Below are 11,579 nucleotides of genomic sequence, written 5' to 3'. Positions count from 1 at the left end.
CAAACTATCATTTTCAGTATCTTTGATTCTATTTTTGAATTTATATATTTTCTTTTTCATTAATTAAAAATAACAATATACCACAACATAAATGAATTTAATTAATTCTGATAAAGCATATGTGGTGTACGTTTGCTGCAGAGTTTTCCGGATCCTGACATGGACAACATTGTGTTTAGTTTCTTTTCATCTCCATTTCTACAAACCAAACCTAGAACATGCTCCGTTTTTAATGGAGACGCATGCAAGCAACCTAGAAGGATTGCCAAGTTAGTTAAGTGAGTTTGACCAAAGAGATCAAATCTTAGTTAACGTTTGTATAAGAAAAAATAAAGGCATGAATTGATAAAATAAAATAAAATGTGCCATGTATACAAGTGAGGAAACTCAGGCAATTATTATATAAACATAATATTCAGATATTCAACTGATTAAGTAGTTTAAGATAATGTTATTAATTAAAAATAATTTAAGATTATATTTTATTATGAATACTTTAATATATTTTTTTATTTTTAAGTAACTGTGATTAACGTAATAATGTTTTGTCTCTTATAGTGCTTATAACATCAATATATTTTTTCTCAAAATGAAAATAAAAAAGTATTACAACTTTTAAAACACGGCACTTCGTTATCAAGTGCTGCAAGAATTTATGTAATGGAAGACTAATAGGTATTGGAAGTACATATATATTTCGTGGCAATTAATCCTAGTAGACTCTGTCATTGACTTACCGGTCTTCAGTCTTCTCTAATTGAGTTCATCCTAATTCTATGTAATGGTTATCCTCTGCATAATTTCTTACTCTCACAGAAACTCACCTTCCTCAACGTTCTTTAGTGGGAGAGGCAAAAAAGTTAAGTGAGCATCAGTAATTAAGAAGTCATTGCATTCAAAACATCACAATATGTTATTTATTTGGTTCTTCTTATTCTCCTACATGTCTACAACTTGCACTTCACTAGACAGTTTAGCAGTGAGTCAATCTATCCGAGATGGCGAGACTTTGGTTTCAGCAGCTGGAATAATTGAAGCGGGTTTCTTCAGTCCCGGAAGTTCAACAAGACGGTACTTGGGCATATGGTACAGAAATGTATCCCCTTTAACAGTGGTGTGGGTGGCTAACAGAAATATACCTCTTCAGAATAAATCAGGAGTTCTGAAACTCAATGAGAAAGGCATTCTTGAGCTTCTCGATGATACAAACAACCCCATTTGGTCATCCAACATATCAGGCAAAGCAGTCAATAATCCAATTGCTAATCTTTTGGATTCGGGAAATTTTGTAGTGAAAAATGGACAGAAAACTAACAAAGACAGCATCTTGTGGCAGAGTTTTGATTATCCAGGTGACACATTGTTGGAAGGAATGAAACTCGGATGGAACTTGGAGACTGGTCTAGAAAGCACTGTAAGGTCTTGGAAAAGTGTTGATGATCCTGCTGAAGGAGAATATGTTATAAGAATTGATCTTAGAGGGTATCCTCAAATAATTGAATTCAAGGGATCTGATATAAAACTCAGAGCTGGGTCGTGGAATGGCTTGTCAACAGTTAGATATCCAGCTGCAACTCATCTATTGTTACACAAATTCGTGTTCAATGAAAAAGAAGTGTATTATGAGTACGAGATTATCAACAGATCGATCTTCAGTGTATCTACGCTTCCCCCTTCAGGCAATGGGATGAATTTCTATTGGACAACTCAAACAAGCACCCGACAAGTCATCTCAAATGGGGAGAAAGATCTATGTGATATTTATGCCTATTGTGGTGGAAATTCAATATGTAATATTGATGGTAACATTCCAACTTGTGAATGTCTGAGAGGTTATGTTCCCAAGTCTCCTTATCATTGGAATAAATCAATTTGGTCAGATGGTTGTGTTCCAGGGAATAAACCAAATAGCAAAAATAGTGATACAGATGGCTTCTTGAAGTACTCACGCATAAAATTGCCAGACACGTCTTCATCGTGGTATAATAAGACCATGAACCTTGATGAATGTCAGAAGTCATGTCTTAAAAACGGTTCTTGTGCAGCATATGCAAATTTAGACATCCGTGACGGAGGAAGTGGCTGTCTACTTTGGTTTAATACTCTTGTTGACTTAGGGAGATTCTCTCAATGGGGACAAGACTTTTATATCAGAGTGCCTGCTTCAGAATTAGGTACACGATCAATTTTTTATTTTTATTTTCATTTTTGCCTTTGGCTTCTTCGCTTTGTTTTATGGTTTGAATTTTTGTTGATTATTGTATAATTCTAAGAGAAACGGGTGTAGTAGGGTAAGGCCATAAGAACATTCGAAGGTGAGTTAAACAAACATTGTATTATGATTTATGTGCCTAGAAATGAATGCTTAACTTCAGGCAATAATTGAAACGAAGATCCGTGTGTTGCAAGAATTTGCTTAGAACTGCATATAAAGCTATTAGCATTGCATGTTATTTATTATATGGAATTCACTTTTCAAATTAAATACAATATTGTCTTCATCCCTTAGAGAGGCTAAAGAAACTAGACTCACTTTGTCAGCCTCAATCAATAGAGCTGTTTATTTTCAAGTTGCTGACTGATTTTGCTATGTTTCTCTCAGATCATGTTGACCATGGAAACTTCAAGAAAACGAAAGTAGAAATCATTGTTGGTGTGACCATTGCTGGATTAATCATCACATGTGTATGCATATTGATAATTAAAAATTCAGGTAAGTAAAATGATGTAATGTAGCATCTAATACAGGAAATTAGGCACACAAAAAATCCAAGTTTACATACTGCTATTTTCCAACCAATCATGATTTCCTGATCAGGGGCTGCAAGAAAATTTTACAACAAGCATTGCAAAAACATACAAAGAATGGAAGACATGGATTTGCCATCTTTTGATTTTTCAATTTTAGCTAATGCTACAGAAAACTTTTCAACTGAAAACAAGCTTGGACAAGGTGGCTTTGGACCGGTATACAAGGTGAAACAGATAATTGATATCCAGAACATTTATTTTCCTTAAAATCCCTCCGACTTACAAGGAGAATATTTTTTTTCAGGGCACAATGATAGATGGGAAAGAGATAGCAGTGAAAAGGCTTTCAAAGAAGTCAGGACAGGGGTTGGATGAGTTCAAAAATGAAGTGGCATTGATTGCCAAATTACAACACCGTAATCTTGTAAAGCTTCTTGGTTGCTGCATTAAAGGAGAAGAAAAACTGTTGATTTACGAGTACATGCCCAACCACAGCTTGGACTACTTTGTTTTTGGTTGGAACCATTTTCGTTGATTCAAACATCTATTATAATCTTTCTATTTTCTATTAATAGTTTAGGAAATTATGGAGACTGCAATTGCTATGCTAAATGTGTGTATTTTACTAGAGGAAACCAAAAGGAAATTTCTGGATTGGCACAAGTGTTTCAACATTATTAGTGGCATTGCTCGAGGTCTTCTGTATCTTCATCAAGACTCTAGGCTGAGGATTATTCACAGAGATCTAAAAACTAGCAATATTTTACTAGATGCAAATTTGGATCCAAAAATATCAGACTTTGGATTGGCTCGATCATTCTTGGGAGATCAAGTTGAGGAAAACACAAATCGGGTGGCTGGAACATAGTGAGCTAGTTTCTATCTGATTACGATTGTTTGTTATTGTACTGTCAAGTTTTAATTATTTTATTTTGAAAAAATAATTTTTAGCGGTTACATGCCTCCGGAGTATGCTACACGTGGGAATTTCTCAGTGAAATCAGATGTCTTTAGTTATGGTGTGATTGTACTAGAGATTGTTAGTGGGAAAAGAAACAGGGACTTTGCAGACTCAAAACACTACAATAATCTTCTTGGACATGTAAGCATACTGATCTGACTATGCTGCTAGTTAGTATAAACTGAATCATTTCCAGCCTACTAACTCAATTCTCACCATCTTAGGCGTGGACATTGTGGACTGAAGAAAGGGCACTGGAACTATTGGATGAAGTGTTAGGAGTGCAATGCACGCCCTCTGAAGTCATAAGATGTATACAAGTAGGCCTATTATGCGTGCAGAAAATACCCGAAGATAGGCCAAACATGTCATCAGTGGTTTTAATGTTAAATGGTGATAAATTATTGCCAAAGCCAAACGTTCCTGGATTTTATGCTGAAAAAGATGTTTCATCTGAAGCAAGTTCATCCTTGACAAATCACCAACTTTGTTCAGTTAATGAACTTTCCATCACAATGTTAGACGCAAGATAGCATATGGAGGCAACAAAATGTTAAGGCCTCACCTTCCAATGTGGGATATATCAGTTATTAAGCATACATTAGTACTAAATGTGCTTTTATGAGCTCCTTCTCTAACTTTATTTCTTGTATCCAAACTAGTGTTAAATAAGCAAATAGTTCTATGAAGACAAGAATGTTTAAATGTATTTTGTAATATTATATGGTTGTGATGCTTCTCCAGTCATTGAGATGAAACATATTTTAGATCCCTCTCTACCTGCTCCACAAAATCACTAATCACAAGAATGCATAAAAGTGTGAGGTGAAGTTCTACATCTTATATGAATGAAAATGTTGACTACCATATAATTGAGAAGAAAATTCATAACCCGAGCCTTAAGATTTTAGGTTAAGGTGTAGTGTTAGTTTCACTTATGTGATTACTCATGACCCATTGGTGTAAATCTCAAAAATATTTACTCTATAGATTACTAAACATATTGGTCATAAAGTTGAGATTGTTGATATGACTTCTGCAAATTAGTAAATACCAAACTAATACTCGATTCCAAACATGTTATTTACTTTTTGACACTCTTTAGTTGAGGCCATTAGACACTAGACTACTAGTGCTTACTTCACATTACTGTAAGTCTGGCAGTACGTTGGTACCTCAAAAGAGAAAAGCACGGTGCGTACCCACATGTTTCACTTTGTTCCACAGTGCGACTGTGACACCCTCTACCCCGACATATAAGTAAATAAAATATATAAAAAATATCGGTAACCAAATTCACACGGATAAAAGGTTCACATTCACTTCACTATTATCAATTAAAACTTATTAAAAAATATATTCGGCTTGAAACAAGGCCGTCAAACTTTACAAAAATATTTTGTTAAATCAGTGAGATAAAATAAAATAGACTAACATTATGCAATTAATATAAAACTTATGCCCCACTGTCACATCCTATCAGAGCATTGTGTCCTGATGTCCTTCAGCACAAGGTTCCTTTAAGCACTTCACCTAGCCATCTGCTCCCCCGAACACAATGTTCAAGATCATCATAGGGTCCAAACACAAACAACAAATCGGGAGTGAGTTATCACATTCCTAACTACTAGAGAGAAACAAAACAACATATAGTAGCCAAATACAATTTACTTAGCATATCTCACATTATTTCATCACTTTGTCATTCAAAATTCATTTTTCAATCATCAATCAAACCTTTCAATCATCAATCACAATACACAAGAATCACACACTCCGATCAAGACATAATAACACATCAATTTCATAATGAACAATTAGCAAGCGCATGAGACAGTTATGCTAAGACTCAAACCTATATGCAATGTGGTACCATGTCAGTGAAAAACCTCCCTGGTGCGCTTAGGAGTACATAACAAGACACACCACACAATGGGTTTGTCAGGTCACTCTCACTAAGTAAGATCATATGGAGACCAGTCAGGGTCACGATGTTTTGGAAGAATGCTCCAACCATATGGGATCCGCATAGGCTTAAAGGAACACTCAAACCCGGTGACCCCCAAGGCCTACACTCCGAAGAGTCCATCAGGGCCTCTCCCTCCTGATTCAGGTCCAACCCCTAAAATCATTTTAGCACACATACACTGCTAGTGAATTATACAATACCCATGACCTCACACTCATGTCTTAAACACGTACAACATATTGCGTTACAATTTAACACTGATTCCTAAATAGGAACCTACACTTTCTCTTTAACACTGGTTCCTAAATAGGAAACCTACACTTTCTCTTTAACACTGCGCATTTACACTTTTCTCAAAATAACACTGGTCGGGTTATTGTACAATTCACAGCTTACAACACAAATAATGTCACATCAAGAGTTAATCACACACTTATTCACAACCAAAACTCATTCACAATTTCAAATCTCATAATGTCATAATCCACCATCACATGTTTTCACGTATCTCACAATTCAACATCTGTTATACTTTACACTTTTACTCAATCTCAATAACAATATTATAATCTCAAGGCAACATATTATTCCACAATTCATCACATATTTCATTTATAAGCACTGCTCATGAATTATACAATATCACGACCTCACACTCATGTTTCAAACATTTTTACCACGACCTACACTTTCTCTTTAACACTGCGCATAAACACTGGTCGGGTTATTGTATAATTCATAGCTCACGATATAATTAATGCAACATCAAGTGTTAAACACATCCACTTATTTACAATCGAATATCATGTCCACACTTTAACATCTCATAACATCACATCAACCATCTCATAACATTCCTAATGATATTCATAAGGTACAACATACACATGTTCATCAAATTTAACCATAATATTCTCAAACTCCAACATTTAATAATTTTTGGAATCATACTATAACACTCTACAATATTATTTACATAAATTATTAATATAAATAACTACCTCTATATATATATAAACTAGCATACATCATATTGAATCACAAATTACAAAGTAAGCTTTCAATGCACAAATTCTAAATAATTATATGAACACTTTGGTCAATTTCAATTATGATATTAATTTTTTAAATTATATATAAAAACCTAAACAGCAAGAAAAAGAGAAAATACAAAATCAATATCTCTCTCTAATTTTCTCCTTTATTTCATCAATTCATATTAATTAGAAAAAGTACTCGATTTATAGGGCTCACGCTCAACACAATAGCATATCAATTTCACAACAATTCGTCTGTCAAACATATATAATTCACTGTAATAATTATAAGGATAAAATGAAAATTGCAAAAACACCCCAAAACCCATTCCAATTGATATCTCTAAGGATCCCTACACATGTTCTCACTAATTCCCAATTGTGAATAACTCATCCCTTACCTCTGAGCGGACTCACATGTCTTCAGCTAGCGATAGTAGCATCTCTAGCGGTTCCCTGAGATTCCTTCAGTTATTCCTCCGACTGCTCCGATAGAATTCCCAAACGTCAGAGAGACGGAGAAAAGATTGAAACTTCCACTTCTACTGTCTTCATGCGATTACTTTTTCTCCCTCCACAAATATTATATCGCAAATCCCAACGGTGGTAGTTTGCGCAATTAAATTTCGAACAACATATCCAAATTGCATGAAAATCCAACGGTTAACAAAACCGGGATCATAGTTTTATCGAGACAGTTTTGGGTTTCTGTGGGAAATTAAAAGGCTGCAATGCGAAGGGTTTTCCTATAATCTCAGACATGATTTTAAAATTCCCAACGGTGAGAATGCTGGGAATTGAGTTGTGAACCTGGTGTTTAAATTTCATGACGATCCAAAGGTGAATGCGTCCGAGATCATCGTTTTTCTGAGACAGGTTTAGTGAGCTACGGAAAAAAGAAAGGATTTTGAGAGGAGAAGGGGAAAAAACGAAAATGAGAGGCAGAGGAGTCAGTCTGAAAAACCTAGCATGTTGCTATTTATAGCTAGGGGCATTTATGACCTATTATTTACTCTATTTATTTATTTTTATTATTTTTACTAAAAAACTTTTTAAATTTATTTATGAAAAAAATGGGATGTTACACCGACCCTATGTTTCCAAAGTGATCCATGGGGCGTACCAAATTTAAGCCGTCCGATATAATTATTAAAAGTTTGATGGCTTCAATGCGATAACATCCGTCTGGTTAAGAGTACGGTCATGTAAAGGTTTTTGTTAAATTGTTGGTAGAGTATATTTTAGGAGATAATTAGTATATTACTTAATATTATTTTATTCTTAAATTGTAATTTTGATCTCTCATGTTTTTCAACTTCTTGATTTTCTTCCTTTTGATTTTTAATTGTTACATTTTGTCTCCTTAAGTTTATAAATTGGAGATTTTGGTCTTCTAATAGACTATTAATAAAAAAAAATCGTGATTAGCAAAATTGTTCAGCTAATTATAAAGTAATTAAAAATTATTAATTATTAAAAAAATCAATAAAATCCATTAACCTAGTCCTACAAAGCATATTGTGCTCCTCCTCTCCTTCATAGTCACCTCTTCCACCTCCACCGTTGCACGAGACTCCACTAACATCATCATTAGATTAGTGTTAATAATATTTATTTAATGATTAACAGTTTTTATTTAATTTATAACTAACTTGATAAATTTATTAATCACAATTATTAGTTAATAATCTACCAAGGGGACCAAAATCATCAATTTATAAAACTAGAAGGATCAAATGTTACAATTAAAAATCAGGGAACAAAAATCATGTATTTAGGAAACTAGGGACACCAAAATTACAATTTAGTATTTTTTGTTGCAAATGAAACAAAACAAAAGAAATCGTACTTCTCAAAGTTTGGAGCCGGTCTAATGTGAGAGTTGGCCGCCATCAGAGTAGACTCCAGTGATCTTTATGGTGCTAAATTCGTCGATATCCTCTACCTTAGGAATGGGGAGGGGGTACCTGGAAAATGGATTTTGACACTCAAGTATAAGTGTTTGAATGAGTAGTATATGAGTAGAAAGGTTGAGTTAAAGTGAATATAGAACATGGTTTTTATAGTCATGGGTGGAAACCTTAGATTGTTACCTAGGGGTTGTTGCAACAACATAACAACCTTGTTAGTTAGGTGTAGCTACATTGTAAGAACTTCATAACACAGTAATTGCCCTAACATCCAGATACATGCTATCGGAATCAATAATGACCTAAATGCCTAGCCGCGCGACTCTAGGGTTGGCTATGTGAAGAACATCCGTGCTTAGGGTCCAAGGCTGACTAAGATGGAGGGTTGACGAGGACTACTCAATGTTGCATCACTCATGGGACCCCAGACAGTATACAAGTCCCCCAAGCTTTGAGTCCAATATGTTGGCAGAAGAGATTATACAGTGTCAAGGATAGTAACCTTGACAAATTTAACAGTCGTAAGCATGACAAGCCCCTTAGCTGGACAAGCATTGTCTGGGATATGATTGACAGGTTGTGTAGTGTAAACATGATTTATGTCCCTTCAGGTAGAGTCGAGTATTGTAATGTTTTATGAGAAAGTTCCCTAACACAATGTAACATCCCATTTTTTTTAAAACTAATTTAAAAAGGATTGTTATTTATAAATAAATAGAGTTTTAGAAAAAATGATAAGGTTTTTATAATTAAATAAATAAAGAGAAATAACTATATAAAATAATGGGTTGAAGAAAAAAATATGTTTGATAGGAAATAAAATAGAGATCCTTTTTATAAAATAATAAAATAAATAAATAGAGTAAATAATAGGTTATGAGTATCCTATCTATAAATAGAGATGTGTTAGGTCAGTTTTCAGACAGACGGTGCCTCCTCTTCCTCTCAATTTCGTTTTCCCCTCTCCTCTTTCCAAAACCCTCTCTTTTCCCACATACCACTAAACCTGTCTTAGAAGAACAATGATCTCGGACTCATTCACCATTAGATCATCATGATATTTCAGCACCAGGTTCGAAACCCTTTTTATCACAACTTTTCCTTTTCCCGTAGAAACCCAAAACTATCTGAGTAAAACTATGATCCAGGACTTGTTAATTGTTGGATTGTTGTGAAATTTTGATATGTGGTTTGCGATTCAATTCTGCACACCTTCACCATTGGGATTTTGGCAGTGATTTTCATGGAGAGAGAAAACTGAATAGCACGAAGATAGTACAAAATGGAACTTCAATCCCTTCTCCTTTTCTCTAACGCTAGGAAACACTATCAGACCAATCAGAGGAAAAACTTGAGGAATCTCAAGAAATTGCTAGAGATGCCACTATCGCTGTTGGAACATACGTGAGCCTGCTTAGAGGTAAGGGATGAGTTTATCACAACTGGGAGTTAGAATGAACGTGCGTAGGGAACTTTAGAGGATTAAATTAGGGTTTATTTTGGAATGTTTATTGAATTATAATTTTTCCTTTACGATTATAAATACAATATTGTTATGTTTTACGTACCAATTGATGTTCTGATGAGAATTGATTGATAAACTTGAGTGCTCTTGATGTTTTTATGTTTTGACCTATGATTTTCATATACTTGTGTGAAATTATTTGAGGGGTTTTACTCCCCATGTTATGATAAACCTTTTGTATAAACTGTTATATTGAGATTTATGAAATGGTGATTCAATTTGTGAGTATGTGATAAATTGAACCTCTGATGAATGATGAAATACATGTGTATTGAGTTGTGAGTTATGAACTGTGCAATCACACAATTGTAAGACCCTTTAAGGGCGACGAGTATTGTGATAGGGTGCACTGTGGGAACCCGACGAGTTAAAATTATTTTGAAAACAATTGAGTAGTTGTGTGTATTGCATAGTTCATAGGTAAAGTGTATATGATTCATGGGGTGTGATAACATGATACTTTGTAATTGAGAACAATTGAGGTGTTGTGTGCTTTGTATAGTTGATAGATAGAGTCTATGTGCTAAAATGTTTTCTGGGTTGGACCTGAATCAGGAGGGAGAGGTCCTAACGGACTATGGGGTAAATACACCCAGTTTGAGTGCTCCTTTAAGCCTGTGCCGATCCCACATGGTTGAAGCATTCTCGCAAAACAGCGTGATCCTGACTAGTCTCCCTATGAATTTACCTAGTGAGAGTGACTTGACTTACTAGTGTGTGGTTTGTCTTGTCATGTACTCCTAGGCGCCCGACGAGGTTTTTCACTAACATGGTACCACATTGCATATAGGATTGAGTCTTAGTGTATATGTTGCATAACGCTTGTGTATTGATCGATATTGATTGACTTGGTGATATTGTGTTTTGATCCTTGAGTACGTGAATGTTGTGAAAATGAATGAGACGTGTTGTGTTGTAATGTGATGTTGGGCGACAAAGTGGTGAAATGACGTGAGCTATGTTTGAGTAAGTTTTATTTTGTTTATATGATATTTATACCTACATGTTGTCTTGTTTCTCTCCATTAGTCAGGAATGTGATAACTCACTCCCTGTGTGCTATTTGTATTTGGATCCTGTGATGATCTCCAACTTTGTGTTCGTGGGAGCAGATGATTAGGTGGATGACTATGAAGAACCTCATGCTATAGGACATGAGAACACAATGCTTTAATAGGATGTGACATTAGGGTATAGGTTTCTATATTAATTGAATGAAATCTTGGACAACCTTGTTTGGAGCCGAGATAATTTATTATTTATTTGGACAAATTTTATTATGATGTTAGAAAAGTGAATGTGAGCCTTTTACTCTTTTGAAAGGCTTGATTTTAAAAACTTTTTATTAATTTTGATTTCTTACTTTTATTATTATTAATATATATATATATATATATATATATATATATATATATATATATATATAT

At 34.5% G+C, this 11,579-nt stretch overlaps 1 protein-coding gene across 1 annotated transcript; it reads left to right on the top strand.

The window, feature by feature from the left end:
- The first annotated feature begins 751 nt into the window (after window positions 1-751).
- Window positions 752-4,470, top strand: LOC114379991 (G-type lectin S-receptor-like serine/threonine-protein kinase At4g27290). Its single transcript, XM_028338859.1, has 7 exons — window positions 752-2,174; window positions 2,603-2,713; window positions 2,819-2,976; window positions 3,056-3,266; window positions 3,381-3,618; window positions 3,703-3,853; window positions 3,937-4,470. The coding sequence occupies exons 1-7, from the start codon at window positions 911-913 to the stop codon at window positions 4,243-4,245; spliced, it is 2,442 nt and encodes an 813-aa protein (XP_028194660.1). The 5' UTR covers window positions 752-910; the 3' UTR covers window positions 4,246-4,470.
- The last annotated feature ends 7,109 nt before the right edge of the window (window positions 4,471-11,579 follow it).

The sequence above is a fragment of the Glycine soja genome, chromosome 12 (genome assembly GCF_004193775.1).
Source record: "Glycine soja cultivar W05 chromosome 12, ASM419377v2, whole genome shotgun sequence".
Taxonomy (NCBI): Eukaryota; Viridiplantae; Streptophyta; class Magnoliopsida; order Fabales; family Fabaceae; genus Glycine; species Glycine soja.
This window is presented reverse-complemented; position numbering and strand designations above follow the sequence as displayed.

What these genes read in the sequence shown, in the direction of transcription:
- LOC114379991 (XM_028338859.1), top strand. Translation starts at nt 911, where the DNA reads ATGTTATTTATTTGGTTCTTCTTATTCTCCTACATGTCTACAACTTGC. An exon ending in AGTGCCTGCTTCAGAATTAG is followed by an intron (nt 2,175 to 2,602) that starts GTACACGATCAA and finishes TGTTTCTCTCAG; the next exon opens with ATCATGTTGACCATGGAAAC. An exon ending in CTTGGACTACTTTGTTTTTG is followed by an intron (nt 3,267 to 3,380) that starts GTTGGAACCATT and finishes GTATTTTACTAG; the next exon opens with AGGAAACCAAAAGGAAATTT.